The following is a 17,962-nucleotide window of genomic DNA, read 5'->3' on the forward strand; positions in this document are numbered from 1 at the left end:
GCCTCCCGACCTGCCTCCGCTTCTAGTGTGTAAGAAAGAAAACAGGCCGAAACCGGTTTGGCTCAGTGGATAGAGCATCGGCCTTCGGACTCAAGGGTCCCGGGTTCGATTCCGGTCAAGGGCATGTACCTTGGTTGCGGGCACATCCCCAGTGGGGGGTGTGCAGGAGGCAGCTGATCGATATTTCTCTATCATCGATGTTTCTAGCTCTCTATCCCTCTCTCTTCCTCTCTGTAAAAAATCAATAAAATATATTTAAAAAAAAAAAAAAAAAAGAAAGAAAGAAAACAGGATCTTATACTAGCACCCAACCATCCCTCCCAGCCACATTCTCCCTGGCTATGTCCTCTGTCACGTTAAAGGGAATGAACTACGGTATCCTTTTTGTTTTTCAATTACAGTTTACATCCATTATTATTTTGTATTACTCTCAGGTGTACAGCATAGTGGTTAGACCATCATATACTTTACAAAGTGATCTCCCCGATATGTCCAGTACCTACACTATTATTGACTAAACTACAGTTCTCTTCATGTCACTACCATTTACAAAATTAGCTAATAGAGAAAGAAAACAAACCACAAAAATCCAAACATCAGGAACATGGTGATATATATAAAGTACACACACACACACACACACACACACACACCCTCAGCCAGTAAGTATCCATGGGACAGACCCAGCTTGCCAGAAGTTCATGTGAGAAAGATTTAAGGATTTTGTTGACTATAAGCCCAGGATCGTCCAGCAAAGTGACCTGAATACTCAAAGGAATGAAAAGGAACGCCAAGCCCCTGGCATTAGGAGAAATGCCAGCCTTAAGTTAAGCAACGGGCCACGGCCTCACAGCCCTTCCTTGTAAACCAGGCCACATCGGAAGTTCCAGTCTTGGTTTTAGGAGACTTGAAAGGCGGCGGCAGTGAGAGTCCCAGGGCGCCTGCAAGTCCCTGGGTGGAGACCGGGGAGAGGAGCTCAGGGGTTCGGCCTGGGAAGGAAGACAGGGCACAGGTCACTGCCTGCGCAAACCTGTCACAGGGAGGAGGCATGAGCATGCTCTCATACATGGGAAGGAAAGAAGGTGAGACACGAAGTGAGAAAGATTTCTGCTTGGAGTATAAAAACCTCTCAACGGTGTGGACTTCTTAAGGAATGCTGAGCATCCCTTGAGCAGAAGGTTCGAGAACCGGATGGACAGAGCATGTCCTCGCTGCTCAAAGTCAGACTTTCAATTCCCCGAGTCCAGGGCTTTGTGTGAAGACAGACAGTGAGGAAGAAACTGCAGTAGTTGAGCCACGGGGCCGTCTCTCCCTGCTCTGTGCCCCCTACTGGGCGGGGCCTGGAGGAGGTGGTGGGGAGCAGAGGGTGACTTCATCTTCACAAGACCAGGTATTTTAAACCGGGAACATTCCTAGAGAACCAACACGGAAACCAAGGCCAACAGGAGATAAAGACTGGCACTGCCAGCCAAGATCGGCCGCTGGGCGGGTACTCAGAGCTTTGTTGTTTTTCCGGTGCCAAGGGCACGGCCAACGTGTGTGGAGAAGCCTCAGGGACTCCCTGAACTTCACCTCTGATCTACCCTCGATTAATTCTAGTCAAGGAACAAGAATTCCACCCACCAAGTGGGAACTGTACTCTCTGAATCCTGCCGTTTTCCGAAGTGAGACCTCCTCTTGATGTACGAGGATAAGAGGAAAAATAAAATAAAGATAAGCCCTAAGGGGAGGGGAGGATCGAGGCCATCTTAATACCATGGTTCTCTCCTTCAGAAGGTGTTTAGTGAAAGGCAATCGCCCCGCCCCCCAGATGTCTGGACTCGGGAAAGGATTTGTTCTGCTTTTTCGGTCTCTCTCCAGGAGTCTCATCCACTCCCCCAAGGCTGAAAAGTATCAATTTTTTTTATTTTTTTACTCTTTTTTTCCTTCTTTACAACTGAATTTATTGGGGTTACATTGGTCAATAATTATCTAGGTTTCAAGTGTACAATTCTACACTACATTATCTGCACATTCTTGTGTGCTCACCAGCCAAAGTCTAGTCTCCTTCTAATAATTTCTTAATCTACAGCTTTAGCTCTGAATTCTTTCCTCAACTTGACTCAAATTTCCAACCACCTCAAGACTCACAGACTTCAGGCACCTTTACCTTAAAACACCCAAATCCAGCTCATGCTCTTTGCCCTAAAACAGGCTTCTCTCACTTCTCCTGGTCTCCCAGATGCCTTCTAGAGAACTCGTTTTGACACCTGGAAAGTGGCTTCTACTCTTCTCTCTCCTTACCCCATCTTTCCATCAGCTCTCTCACGATGAGCCCCAAACCTCAAGCGCTGGTCTAGGCCTGTGCTTAATTCAGCTACAGCAAGACCCCTGACCGGCAGCCCTGCCCTGGCCTCTCCCAGTGTATCTACCCACCCATCCCACTCTCCACTGACGGCCTCATCTTCCGAAACACACTCTGAGGGCCTCAGCCTGCCACTCACAAACCTAGGGCTGCTCTCTCATCTCTTCCAAAACGCCAGCACCCCAGCCTGACCTTCAGAACCCCTGTCATCTCTTCCCTGTGAGTTTCCTATTCACCAGCTCCGCTCAAACAAAGTCTGGGCTCCTGCTCATTTGAATTTCCACCTCCAGGCCTTTGCTCATGTCGCTGCTTCCACCCAAATGTTCTTTCTCAGCCCCTGGATGAGACCCTGGAACCTCTCATTCAACCTATTCATTTCATCAGAAAACCCACCCATCCAGGGCTCTTTTTCTAGACCACACCAGGTGCCCATGATTGCTTTTAACTGGGATGAAATACAGTCTTTGGTTTGAAATGTACTTATTAAACTAAAATGTCTAAACCCACTAAATTTTAAAAAAAATAGAACAGCAGCAGGTGCCACCATTTCCAGGGACTTTGGGGTTGTCTTGTAGACTCCCAGGTCTCACTGGGCCTGCACTGTCAAGTTTGACAGCAGGCGGGATGTGGGGATGTGGGCTTTGGAGCCCATCCTGGGCCCTTCCCCCACAGAGAGGGGGCAGGGGGCTCACTGCCTGTTTATTCAATCAGGATTAAAGAAAAAATGGTCAGAGACCTAAATAGGCCCCAAATCCGCAGAGAGAGGTGCTCCAGGACACGGTAGGCCTTTCGTAACACCCATATCCAAACCACGTGGCCACTCCCAACAGGAAAACAACGGTTTTGAGAAGGACGATGTTCAGCTACCGGTGTACAAACAGTCCTGACTCTCCCCGCTGATTAAAACCAACAGTGAGATTGTCAGGAGGGATTCTCTGCATTTGGAAAATTACCACCTCTGTGTCCCAAATGGCTCCTCGGAGGTTTTGCATCTCCCTCAGCCCGCTCCACTGCAGGACTACTGTGTAAGAACCTCAGCACACCCCTGCCTTCCCCTCCACGCGGCAGCAACTGTGTGTCTTTCTCATCCTGGCACCTATGCCCCAAGTGTCCGGCTCAGAGAAGATGCACAATATCATGATCAACACTGAACTTGAAGGAGAAGCTGGCACTGTTGGCCAAGAATGTTGGAAACGTCATGGGACTACTCTAAATTGTGTGGCAACTGCAAAACTACACAGAATTGCATGCTCTGGTGGTCTTGCACACTGAGGAATTTCCCGGGGGGAAAAGTTCCAGCCCTCACAATCTCAGCTCGCTGAGAGGGCGGAGAACTGACGAACTCAGACTCTGGTATGACGTTCTTTCTGCTATGTTAAAACTGGGTGGTAGAACTGAAGGGCTGCCTTTACTGAAACTCCAGCATAACACAAATTCCTACGTATTATTACCTTCAAATATGGGAAGAGAATCCCTTCCCCTCACCTAGAAACTCAGAAATACAGCTATTTTTGCCCGGCCGGCGTGGCACAGTGGTTGAGCGTTGACCTATGAATCAGGAGGTCACGGTTCGATTCCTGGTCAGGCCACTTGCCCGGGTTGCAGGCTCAATCCCCAGTGTGGGGTGTGCAGGAGGCAGCCGATCAATGATTCTCTCTCATCATTGATGCTTCTATCTCTCTCTCCTTCTCCCTTCCTCTCTAAAATCAATAAAAATATTTTTTTTAAAAAAGAAATACAGCTATTTCTGGAACCATAAGAGGGTTGTGACCATAGTAAATGTATTAGCCCATTATACAATTAATTTCTTCATAATCTATGTACAAGGGGCTTTTGGTTTGTATTTCTAAAGTCAGATTTTACAAATCACTAATATTTTAACTTTGGAAACTTACATGTATGAAAAAAACAAAAAACCTGACACAATAGAGACCATCACAATGGGCCTGTGCGAATGTCTCTAAGCAAATATGGTCTCAAAGACCTCGCAGTCTGTTTTCACCTAAGGACCATTTCCTGTGGGTCCGCCCTGTGGATGAAAAAGACTTCCGCAAAATACCATTTGGTCAATTCTCTGCCTTCAGGGGCCTACAATTATGGACTCTGCTAAACAAATAAACTTCCTTCCTATTTTTAAAGTTTCCCAAAATTGGAGAATCTCCATCTTTGGTTGGCACAGTATTTCCTGGACTTGAACAGCCGTAGAAGCGAAGAAATTCTCCATCGTATTTTAAGAGATGAAGAAGGCTTCAAAAACAGCTGAGCAGCCGCTCCCGTTTAGGGAAGGGGAATTTGAGGCAGAGCGTAACCTTGGGCAAGGTCACAGGGGCTGCTGGTGGCAGAGGCCTGTGGATTCTCTCTGCCCCATTCTCCCTTCATCTGGTCTACACTGCTTGTGGCCTGACAAAAGCATTTTGCTCTTGTTCTGTACGGCTGAACCAGGGCTTGTGCTTAATTCATGCAGAATGTGATACAACAACAGAAGACTCTAATATCATAGTGAATATCAGGTGATGGCAAAGACCTCTGGACTAAGTCAGAACACCTAAGCTGCGGCTTTGGGAAAGTGGCCTCTCCTCTGGAGGGCTCCCTTTTTGTAATCTTTAAATAAATAAATAGTTAAATAATAAATAAGTGGAGGACAGAACTAAGGAACTGTAAAGGTCTTCTCTATCCCTCCATTCCACGATGATGATGGCGGTGGCCGCAATGACAGTGCTGGCTCACCAAAGCCTGTTAGTGCTTCCCTGAGCCGGGCATTGTTCGAAGATGTTCCGCAGCCTGGAGGGTGGCTATGGTCCCCACTTTGTGGATGAACACATTCATGCCTAGAGAGAAGTGACTTGCTGGAGGTCACTTCTCCCCTGGTAACAGGTGGAAGGAAGAGGTGTCCCAGACCAATGGCTCCAGGGGCTCCCTCTTCCCTATCAGAGGTGGACAATCTAAGATGATGGGCCTGACATGCAGTAATACAGACCTAGATTCCAAACTGACAAGAATCACAGCAATCATTCAACACGGTGTCCTCATTCCACAGAGCAAGGCATAACTCCCCAGGGAGGCATAACTTGAGTATAAGTCAAGAAATATACTGGAAACCTATGGCTGCACCTACCACGTGGCCTAGACAGGCTCTTCCTATAGAGTGCCTGGCAGTTGACACTCCCTCACATCACTCGTGTGACCCCCAAACAGCGCTACCTCAGAGGCAGCAGGGCAGTGGTCATCATTCCCATGGCATCTGGCCAGGGTTCAACAGCAAACTCAGGGCAAACCTGGGCTCCAGCCCACGCCTTTCACTTCCTGTCTGGTGGACTGCCCTGGGCTGGAGCAAACGTCCACTGTGGTCACATTCTCTGGAGAGCCGACTCAGAATAGACTCTTATCACTGGGAAAATTTTCCGGAGAAGCTGAATAACGAAGCAGCATGGTTTCACGGTGCTTTGAAAAGAATGCCAGATAACAAGTGAACACACCCTGAAGCTCCCAACTCAAGTGAACAAGAAAAGAGAAAACTCAGGTTTACGGTCATCTCAAAACTGAACTCTTTCGGTCCATCCCAAGGGCCCCTAACTTCCCCACAATCGTGACCTGTCTTCGATTTTCCTACCAGTGCTTTTTCCACTTACTTCCCGTTTTCTTTTCCCCCTAATTCAGAACACCATGAAATTCAGGGATTCAAATATGATTAGTTCTACTTCCTGTATCGCTTCAATATTGCACACCTATTTTTACTTATTTTTTTAAACCGGTATTTGTTAAAGAGTACACACCTTACAGTGCCTATAAAATTATGAAAAATATGAACTAATCTACTGTAAAGGACGGAAAATGATTGCATGGAAGAGTGGGAAAGTCATAAGGAGAGATTATAAAAGGGCAGAAGGAAAATACAGAGTGTGGGAAATGTAGTTTTAGAGTTGTTGGTATGGAAAGTAATAATTAATAAATAGAAACACAGGAATAAACTCTGCTTTCACCGTGTACCTTAGTTGGGTGGGTGTCATCCAGTGCACTGAAATGTCCTGTTCAATTCCAGGTCAGTGCACAGCTCCGCCTGGGTCCCCAGTAGGGGATGTGCAGGAGGGAGCTGATGGATGTTTAACTCTCTCTCTCAATATTGCACACCTATTTTTAAAAGCAGGTTAGTTATTCATTTTATGCCCCTCGCCTAAGGGAGAAAAGTTTCTTTGTGGGAAAGATATTTTTCAAAGTTCTGACCGCCCCGCCCCATATCCTGAACCTGTATTGCAATCCCTTTATGACAAAGATAGCATAGGTACAACAGATAAAATGTAAATATAAAGCCAGACAATTCGAGCTTGAATCTTAACAGCTCTATGTGGCCTAACCCTCTGAACTTCAGTTTCCTCACACTCCTGTTCCAAAAAATACAGGAGTCAGGAATAATACGATCGCGTCCACAATTATTTGGAAGTTGACTACTCCCAACATAACAACTGGCACATATTAAGTGCGCCAAAACATAATTACCTCTTTTTTTCCCGTCGTTGTATTTACCCTAATGTAATTTTTCCTCCTGTTAAATCCTCTTTGCAGCTGATGTTTTCTGCACAAACTCAACCTCCCAAATCAGAAGAGGAGAGATACATTAGACACTCCCGCCCCACCTCCCACAGGCCACGCTCCTGGAAATGGGAACACTAAGTGAAAACCGGAGTGCCACTGCGGCCCAACACCAGGAGCCACGCTGGACTCCCGCAACTTCCATTCTCTTCCACACTCGGGTCCTGGCTTCTTCCTGCACACAGATCTCACAGCTAGGCCTCCCCGGCTCGTGGCATTTATGACACCTTCCCGTGTCCGAGGATCTCCACCCATCCTCCCAACAGACAGATGCCCAGCGTCAGGCTTCCTTTCTTTGCCCTCTTCCTTGCAGGCACCTCGACCCACTCTGAAGTGCACATGGATAGACGCGGGTGACCACATCAAGTATTCTGAAATACAATATATTGCTTGACAGACACACACACACTTTTGACTTTAGTGACATACTTTAGAGACAAAGCACAAACACGTGAGCAGGGCAACATTAACAAGATATGCAAAAACCAGGGGTCCAAGAACTTGGGTTTCAGTTCTGCCACAAACCAGCTGTGTGATTGTTCAAATGTAATTACTTCATTGCTCTGGGTCTCAGTTTCCTCATGTAGAAAACAGACAATGGAATTACACTCAAGATTACACTCTGGTAACAGCAAAATGACCACCACCAGGCTAACCACAACTACTGATGTGTGTGTGCATGTGTTTGTGTGTGCACACCCTAGGGTGTGCTGGGATGAAAGATAGGGCCTTTTGTTAACTACAAATCTCCCTATAACTGGGTAATTTCTTTAACCCGATGTGCCTTCCCCAAGGTTAAAAATCACTGGTCTCAAAAACAAGGCAAACAGTCTTGGAAAGCAACCCTGAATAATTCCAAAACATGCTGGAAAACTACCACTAGTATTTCTTATTCCTTTCCACCATCTACATACTCCACCCATCAACTCAATCATCTTTCTCTTAAAGACGTAGCTCAGACCTCACCTCCTTCAAAGGTCTCCCCGGAAGCCCAGCAGAGTGATTCCCTCTGCATGCACCTGTATTATCACATTTATTATCTTCCCAGGTGCCTTCTCCCTGCTAGACGACAAGCTGCGTGAAGGCTGGGCCCATGGCCTGCTCATCTCTGGAGCCACGGTGCCCAGCACCACACATGCACTAACCCATGGACTTAAATCACAAAGTCAACCATGTTTGAAACAACTTACATTCACTAATGTTCTTCACCATTTCTTAAGCACACTTTGACATTATTCAATTTTAAAACAGGATCTACTTTTTTTTTTAAGATAAATACAGAATATACTAGATGAGAAAACAGGCTCAGCAAAGTTAACCAAAGTAAGTGAACAAAGCCTGTGAGTTTAATCCCATTATAACACCTGACAGATATAAAAATAATTTGCAGGAAAGGTACCAAAGTACATGAACACTAAAAAAATTTTTTTTCCATTATGTCTTTCTTATAAACCTAACAAATATGCAGAAGACTGCTGGTTCATCACTCTTCCAAGAGTAAAATCCGAGATAATAGAAATAATGGGAAATTAGGGATACTTGTTTAGATTCACAAATATAACCAATATAAAGTATTGCTTTTCTGTTTTATAGATGTTCCTGAATATCACTGTGTATTATAAAATAAAATTTAAAAGGACTAATTTATTATTTTTACTCATTATAAGTTAACAACCAAAAGAAAGGGGGAGGGGAGTACTCCACATCATATGTCATCAGGGAAAAGCAAATTAAAGCAACAATGAGATGCCACTGCACGACTATTAGAATGGCCACAACCTGGACCCCTGACAGGGCCAAATGCAGGTGAGGATGTGGATCAACAGAACTCTCTCTCACTGCTGGTGGGAAGCAAATGTTATGGCCACTTTGGCAGGCAGCTTGACAGCTGATGTTCTTCTGAGAAAAATCAAGCTCCCATATTAAAAGAGAAGAGATACATTATACACTCGTACCCCATCTCCCACAGCTGCTGCGAAACCTAAAATTGCTCTTTTAAAAAGTCTATTTAAAACTACACATATTCTTACTGTACGATCCAGCAACTGTGCTCCCTGGCATTTACCCAAAGGAGGTGAAAACTTATGTCCACACAAAAACCTGCTCGCAGATGTCTACAGCCGCTTATTCGTAATTGTCAACACTGGGAAGCAACTAAGATGTCCTTCTATGGATGAACAGATAAACCTGGTCCGTCCAGACAATGGAATACTATTCAGCACTAAAAAGGGAGCAATCAAGCCAGGGAAAGACACAAAAGAAACGTAAATGTACATTACTCAGTGAAAGCCAATCTGAAAAAGATATATACTTTACGGTTCCAACTATATGAAATTCTGGAAAAGGCAAAATTACAAAGGTCAGTGGTTGCCAGGGGGTGAGGGGAGGAAGACATGAACAGGCAGAGCACAGAGGATTTTTAGGACAGTGGAGCTTTTTGGTATACACTACATGTCATTATACATTTGTCCAAACACACAGAATATACAACACCAAGAATGAACTATAGACTTGGGTAATAATGATAATATGTCAGTGCAGGTTTAGCAACTGTCACAAACGTACCAACGTGGTTGGGGGTATTGTTAACGGGGGAGGCTATGCATGTGCGGGAACAGAGGATCTATGGGAAATCTCTGAACCTTCTGCTTAATTTTGCTGTGAAACGTATAATTGCTCTTTTTAAACGTCTATTTAAAAATGAGGGGGGGGGGGGACAATGAGTCTATTTATTGAATAATAATCTGATTCCTACTCTATGTTAGTATCCTAATGGCATTTGGGGTAAAGTTAAATATACTGAAAAAGAGAAAAGGCCAACAATGTATTTTTAAATTTCAATAAACTAAAGAGTTAATATGTAAAAAGTTCAAATTTTTTTAAAGGTGCAAGAGCACACAGTGTAAGATCTTCCTTCCACTCCTGTTCCCCAGACACCCAACTTCAAGGTTACTGTTGATTTTAAGTTTTATTTCATTAATCTCTACTGTTATCCTCCCAGAGGATACAAGGAACTAACCTGAAATCATGGCATTTGTTTAGAAAAAAAAAAATTAGCAACTCCTATATCTAAAGGTAGCTGTAACAGAAAACACAGACAGTAGGAACTCCAAGTGTGGTCCCCAGACCAGCAGCACCAACATCGCCAGGGTGCTTGTTGCAAATGCAGGACCTTGGGTTCCATCCCAGACCTTCTAAAGCAGAACTGCACTTGAACAAGATGCCCAAGTGATCTGTATGTCCTGGCATAAAACACAACACCACCTCTGTTTTCATGGGGCTTACAGGCTAGGACCGTGGTCGGCAAACTGCAGCTCACGAGCCACATGCGGCTCTTTGGCCCCTTGAGTGTGGCTCTTCCACAAAATACCACGGCCTGGGCGAGTCTATTTTGAAGAAGTGGCATTAGAAAAAATTTAAGTTTACAAAATTTGGCTCTCAAAAGAAATTTCAGTCGTTGTACTGTTGATATTTGGCTCTGTTGACTAATGAGTTTGCCGACCACTGGGCTAGGAGAAGAGATAAAATATTCAAATAACTGTAACTCAAGGCCTCACACAGAATGGGCTATGTGGCTACGAGAGTTTGGGCAAAGACCTGCTCTAGTCCCTACAGGGATCCCCATTGCCCCAGGATAAAATGCCAGCTCCTCTGAAGGGGTCTGTGTGCCACGTGCATCCTGGCCCCTGCTCACCTGGCCAGTCTCACCCTCTGCTACTCCCTATAACGTACTCTCCTTCCAGCCTGACCAGCAGCCTGCACCCGAGGTTCCTCCCACGTGCTGGCAGGCCATCCTCTGCACGTGCTACTCCAACTGCCTGCCACCCTTGGGTGACTCCTCTTTGACCACCTTCCCGCGGGGCCAGAGCCTCCCTTCTCTCCCATGCCACAGCCCAGCTGGCGGGTGGTCTAACCTCCCCTTGCAGAGAAGCTCCCACAGGGCAGAGGACATGCCCTAGGGCTTATCTTCTCTACCCTGTGTAGTACAATTCAGCGAATGAATGAATGAATGAATGAATGAGTAATCGGAGATGTTTCCGGGAAGGGGTGAAAGATGGGGCAGCGGCACACATAGGCTAAGACCAGTTTGGGGAATGTGGAAAACAAACTAACGTTTGCTTTTTTCTCTTTGGGAGATCTGCTCTGGGCTCGTGGATTAGGTGGAGTTCCTATCCCTGCTTTTCTCCATTCTCTCTTAGCAAAACCACCCTGCGCTCCCAAAGCCAAGAGGAGCTACTACCACCGCCAGACAAAAATGCCCCACAGGTTCTCAGCTGAAATCTCATTCGGGGCCACATTAAGCTTTGCTGAGCAGAGTCAGCAAATTTTTCAAATTCTAGGGATGGTTTAACTATGACAACAAGTTTTCCCTCTTTATTAAACTCAAACATCCACTAATTAAAAGTCATATAAGTCTACAGGAGAGGAAAAAAAAACTTTTACTATATTATTTTTAAATACCCATCACATAAAGCTGGGACACACCAACATGGGACTGACTTGAAGCAAGACAGAGGAATTGCTGCCTGAACACGGGCCAGTCAGAGCACACCTTACAGGACGGCTGCTGTGCGCTGTGCAAACAGAAAGGCGAGTCCAGCCGATCTAAGGCCCCCGAGGTGGGCTGCTCCCGTCTGCAGAAAACCTCAGAGGTAAGTAAATACATAAGCCCAGCGGCTGGGCACAGCTGCGCCTGGAAGCCGTGGTGAGAAGCAGCTGAACAAAGGACATGCTGCACTTGAACTCCACGCCGAAGTAATTAGCTACCTGGTCGTTTGCAGCAACCTCAGACAAACAAGACAGCAAAGCCACTGGGTCACATCATCTCAGAAGAGAAAGAACGATTATGTATCCACTGGTGCTCCCTTCCTTACTCCCCAAGTCCCAGCCCCACTATCACCTCCTGCCCGAACAACAACAGCCTCTCTGCTTCCAGGGCCTGAGGTCACCCCCCACCCCCCCCCCCCCCGCCCCGGTTCTTTCACACCCTCTAATCCCATGGTCGGCAAACTGCGGCTCGCGAGCCACATGCAGCTCTTTGGCCCCTTGAGTGTGGCTCTTCCCCAAAATACCACGGCCTGGGCGGGTCTATTTTGAATAAGTGGCGTTAGAAGAAGTTTAAGTTTACAACATGTGGCTCTCAAAACAAATTTCAGTCGTGGTACTGTTGATGTTTGGCTCTGTTGACTACTGAGTTTGCCGACCACTGCTCTAATCCATTGCGCGGTCAAGAAAATCCAAACCTGGATGGCGCCGGCGGGGCCTTCAATGGCCTGGCCCAGATTACCCCTCTGGGTTCAGGGTCTGCCTGCCTTCTTCCTGCTGCTTCAACAGGCCCACCTGGTGCCACCTCCGGGCCTTGCAAGGTCCCTGCTGCTCCCTCTGCCTTGACCATGTTTAGTGCCCTCTCACCCACGCTGATGAAACGTCACCTCCTCGCCGCCCCAGGCCCCAGTCACTCTATCAAACTGCCTTGTTTCCTTCCTAGCACTCACCACCATCTAAATTACCTTGGTCATCTGTTAGCCTACTTCTCCTAGCCGTCTCTCCTATCCAGCACTCGAGCTCCATAAAAACATGGACTAGGTCTGCCTTGTTCACTACTTAATCTCCAGTTCTTCAAACAGTACCTGACACATAGTAGGTGCTCCATAAATATCTGCATCAAAAACAATTTGTTGAATGACATTAAATGAATCATGGCTGCACACCTATGTTTTAAGCAAGGCCGAAATATGAGAAACCTGGTATTACATAAAATATCTATTAGTAATCGATTGTTTGTTTTACAGAAGGACTCATTCCTTCCCTAATGCATTTTTAAGTATTTGGCTTATGAAACTTCAGTGTGCATTTTTTTTTTTAAAGGCTGAACCCATTGGGCAAAGTGAACTAACTCCCCCAGGGCATGAGCAGGGCCTGGTACACAGAAGGCACCCAATAAACACCTGCTGAATAAATACATGCGCACTGGAAAATAACTTAATACAAGGCCTAAACTATATGAAACTGCACTTGGATTTGAGAACACAGCAAATTTGACTGGATTTAGGTTCCATTCTCCATTTTACCTGATAAATGGACATATGTATTTATAATCCACTAATCTGAGGTACTAGCAATAATCTTAGCTATAATCTTTACAGGCAGGTGCAATTCAGAAAGTCGCCTGGCAGTTCTGCTGTGGTTAGTCTTCACCAACTGATATATGGAGGCATAGAAATACTCTAAACTGCCAGGTTGCTGGAGTATGGGTTTAGTATGAACATCACAAAGCTTGAGAGGTTTATTTTTACTTATAATCTATGTAAAAAAAAAAAAAAAACTCCAGTGCTCCCAAAGAAAGACTAATCAAGAAAGCACACCTCTATATAACGGGGCCCTGTTTGTGATACAATGCATGCCTGCTTTAATGTTCCAGGTCATGCCCAATATAAAACAAACCAAAAAAAAAAAAGCATAGTATTGTTTTCTTTTTTAACAGATAATCTCTTTGAAATAAAATCCTTCCCTGTTTTGGCTTTATTCTTACACCATAAAATTGCTCACTGTAAATAGTCATGCAATATTAATGCATCACCCAAGAAAAGCAAATTCATGTTCAGGTATCCATCTGCTCCTAGTTACACCCACTCCCCTTTCCTACCAGCTGTTGAGGTGCAGTTTGCAAAGGTCAAAATTGAAAATAAAATTAGATGTCAGGTGCGTGCTATATGCACTTGTGTGTTTTTGAAGGGTCATTCTAAAACCAAATATAAATGCACTTGGGGATTATGCACATTGTGTGCATTATCTGTGCCTCTTGCTTCTGCTTTTAAAACATTCCCTAATCTATAATGCAAAGTGTGTTAATGACTTCTCTAAACTGAAAACCAAATAAATTCCATAGAAAATCACTCTTATAATCTATAGCCCCAATAAAAGAACTTTCATAGTCTAAAAGCTCTTATAGAATAACATATTGTCTATAAAAATCAATTTCAGGATGCAATTTATAATAGCACACCACCTACAAGAAATAAAATATAAAGTAACAATATTTTTAAAAATTATGCTGACAACTGTAAAATTTGCTCCAAAAACAATTCAATTTGTTGTTGGTTTTGTTCTGCAGTTTAAATAACTTTGGAATAACATGATTCAGAATTTAGATCCAATTATTAACATGTAGTTCATTTACATAAGCTTTTTAAAAGTGTTGCTAGTTGGCTGACAATCCTTATCAAAGTCATTATTATTATTATTATTTTAAATAAGGTTTTGGGGTCTAGTGTTCTCACTGTCACCTCTGCAGGCCAATGTAAACTACAAAATCCATCTCACTCCCTTAGAGAAAAGTATTTAATTAGATACATTTTGGAAAAGTAAATAAAACTATCAAACAGTACTGGCAATATGTTGGGGGTTTTTTGTGGGGTTTTTTTTAGATTTACAACTTATTGATTTAAAAATTAAAAAACATGAGTTTCAATTTTTTTTCTCCTTTTGGCTTTACAGCATAAATATATAAAAATAGATTCAAATCCTCAACCTAGACTCAGTAAGTAAAATATAACCAGACCACACAGCGTGAATTACTTTTTAAACTACATACTACCATTTTTTAAAATTAGCATTATTTATAAAAGCCATTATATTAGCTGTCAATTCAAACCAGAAAATCTGGACATTATCAATTTTTCTTTAGCAAAAAGTGATGATTCAAAACTTGTTTGTCATTTCATTTTCCCACCAGCTGTGTGTCAGGAAGTGAAGATTCTCTGAGGCTTCAGTGATGGAATAGGACATAGCACCTGTCTAATAACTAATATTCTGTTTCTGTGTCTCCCTTTTATTAAAACCTAAATAACAGGCAAAGCCTTACCTGCCTCATTAACAGGTACTCATAGAAATGTACTTTCAAATAACACTCTAAAAGCGTTGCATCGTAACTAGAGCTATAACGACCACCTAATTAGTACCCATAAAGGGTCACAGAATGGCTAAGGGGTTTTCTCAATGTGAGCCTATTACTCAACCTGCCATGCCCAGGGAGCAGCAGCCCTGCTAAGGTGCTAGCAAAGGGAGGGATCCTGGGGAGCGAGAGAGATGCCCCATTGCCCTGCTGGCCCTAGAGGCTGTGAGGGATGCAACCTTCAAATCACACAAACACCTGGCGCTCCGGGTGGCATTATTCTATCTACTGCTGTGTTCTCAGGCTGGTGGGAACTCTGGAAATCTACTCCTATCGCCTCCTTTTAGCAGGAGTGAAACTGGTCTGGATTTGTAACGCTCGGTTATTCTGAAGGCGCCAACGATCTGAAAATAAAACTTTAAGGAAACAGAGAGCCAAGAACTGACGTTTACAACTCAGACTTCAAAACCTTGCTTTTGAAACCAGGGAGTTAAAAAACAAAAGACAGGCACCCCCTGGGTGCACTGAGTTCATCAGCCTCGTGGACATCCTTAGTGTACCATCCCAGACAACCAATCACACACCGAGATCGAGGAGGATGACCCCCGGGCCCCCAAACCGGGAAAACACCAAGCGGTGAGTGTAAGGGGGAAGGGGGGTGGGGGGGACGGTGGGAGCTGCAGGGCCAGAACCGCTGATCGCCAGGAGCGAACCCCTGGGTCCCCGTAGTCAGCCTCATTCTCCCCATCTGTGAAATGGGCGTGACACCACTTGCCCCTTTGCTCCGCCGGGACCGGACAGGAATGAATGAGAACCACCAGGACAACGACCCGGGATGCACCGGCCGCTCTCCCCCGCGGCCCCGGGGCGCCCCCCGCCGCGGGCGGCCCCGGCTCAGTCGGACCCCCGGCCACTAACGCTCCCCGCGCTCCGGACCCCCGACGGCCTGACAGTTACAACTGTTCCCAGGACCGCGCCCGCCGGGACGCCAGCTCCCAGGGCCGCCCGCTACGGCCACGGCCGCCGCCTACCTTGGCCACCCAGCTGAACAATGGTGACATTGCGGGCCGGGCTGCGGCTCCTCGCCCGCCGCTCCCGCTCACTCCCGCCGCCAGCTCGTGGGGCGGCGGGCAGCCGGGGGCGGGCTCCGGGCGCGGCGGGGCGCGGGCATGGCTCCCCCGCGCTGGCGGCGGCTCAGGCGGCGGCGGCGGGCTCCTCCCCACGCGTCACTGCCTGGAGGGTCGCGCCCGCGGGACTGCCCGACCCAGAAAGGGAAGTGGGTGGGGACAACGCGGGGAGGGGCGGGGGAGGGGGAGCGCCGGCCCCGCCCTCACCCCCCCACCCCCACCCCCACCCGCGGGCTCGGGCGCGCGCGGCGGGAAGTCGGGAGGCGCGGGGTCCCCCTGCTCCGGGCTGCCCCGCGCGCAGCTCGGGGAGGAGGAGGAGGAGGAGTCCGAACCCTGGACGATGGGGACGCGGCTTTGTAAACTAGAAATCCCTGTCTCTGAGGCTTGATAAGAGCCCCAGATTGGAGAGAACACAAAGCCCGCCCAACTTTCCAGGGGTTACCCCCACCCCTAAAGTCGGGAGGTTGCTGGTAACAAAAGGACTAGTGTTTCCCTGGCTCCTAATAACCTTTATATAATCGAAGGTGGTTTTCTCAGAGTCAGACAACTGGGCTATTGAGACTAGGAAAGGGCGGAGGAAAACCTCCAGCTCCTGCCAGCCTGGGGTGCAGCGACGGGAGAAAGGTTGGTTTCCCGGTTCTCTTCCAGGGCAAGATGATAAGACAAGTGTAGCAGTCAGTTTATAGCTACAAAGGTTAGACTGAGTTTCAAACTCAGACACCCGAGAGTTCCACGTTGAAAAAAAACAAATAAAATTAAAAAGGCCGAAGGTCTCGTAGCGGATGCATGTGTCATGCGTGCTGAGCCACTCACTGAGTTCCAATTGGCCACCCCGGCCCAAGAATTTCCCCTCTCTTTCCTTTTGTCATATCACTTGTGCATTATCTTCATGATAGGTTAGTAAGCCCTTTTAATGATATTCCCCAAACGCCTGGCATCTGAGTTAGGTGGGTATATTGGTTATCTATTGCCGAGTTACAAAATACCCCAAATCTGAGACGCTTAAAACAACAGTTTCTGGCTCAAGGTCTCTCTGGCGATTGCTGTTAGCTGGGGCTGCAGGCACCTCAAGACTGGGCTGGGACTGAAGGGTCCCTTTCTCTGTCACTCGCTCGTTGTTTTCAGGATTCAGTTCCTTGCAGGCCCTGGGTCTCTGCCTCGGTTTCTTGCTGCGTCATGGTGGTCCTTTTATTCTCCTTCCAGTAGGGTGCATGGGAATAAGATAAAGGATAAAGGCATGGGGGGGGGGGGGGGGAGTCAAAGGTGATATCATTCTAACAGAAGTATCTGGATAATTGAAAATAGCCTTAGAAGCATCCTCGGGAAGTGGTTTTCTTTCATTCTTTTAAGCAGAGATGTTCCCTAAAGAAATTAAAAGGTAGAAAAGGGGAGTGCATTTGTAGTCATTTAACCACATCTTTCCCTGTTACCGCATCACTTCCCCGAGCAAGTGAAAGAGATGGAGGCTGAGAGCTCCATTAAAATCAAAGACCAGCAGCCTTGATATCACCTGACAATGTTAGAAATGCAGGCCCTGACCTGGTCCAGATCTACTGAGTCAGAGCCTTCATTTCACCACGAGTCCAGGTAGCACATTAAAGTTTGAGAATGCACTTGTATGTGAGATTTATTGACATTGGTCTAATCATCATCATCATCATAAATTACTGACAAACAACCCCCTAAGAAGGCAGCTAAAATTGTCCCGTGTCCTTGGAATGGTGTGAACTAGCTGAGCTAGAGAGAAACCTCCAGAGTTCCTAGGCAACAACATAGTTTTGAGGGGAGTGGATGGGCAGCTGAGGACCCGGCGGAGCAAGCTGGGCTGATGACAAACATGGTCACACTCCGTCACTCCACCCCCCAGCTTTACAGGAATGCTCCGAACTTAGAAGCAGCACTAGGGAGAGAATAAGAGGAGCCCGAAACTGACTAAAGAAACCTGAATTACCTCTAACTGATTCAGATCCATTTTCTGCTATTTGCGTAGGAGGTGGGGAAGCAAAAACA

General features: G+C 46.2%; 1 protein-coding gene across 2 annotated transcripts in view; it reads right to left on the reverse strand.

Annotated features, from left to right (window-relative positions):
* Positions 1–17,962, reverse strand: part of TBC1D1 (TBC1 domain family member 1) — a 214,962-nt gene that overhangs the window by 116,278 nt on the left and 80,722 nt on the right. Inside the window, exon 1 of one of the 2 annotated variants that reach the window (XM_079794361.1) lies at positions 15,857–16,098. The exons of the other annotated variant lie outside the window; for it this stretch is intronic. Coding sequence (XP_079650487.1) covers positions 15,857–15,886 — 30 coding nt within the window. The 5' untranslated portion in view covers positions 15,887–16,098. Of the gene's footprint in view, positions 1–15,856; positions 16,099–17,962 lie in introns of those variants that run through there. 2 annotated transcript variants of the gene reach the window in all.

Source organism: Cnephaeus nilssonii, assembly GCF_951640355.1.
Source record: "Cnephaeus nilssonii genome assembly, chromosome: 1".
Lineage (NCBI taxonomy): Eukaryota > Metazoa > Chordata > Mammalia > Chiroptera > Vespertilionidae > Cnephaeus > Cnephaeus nilssonii.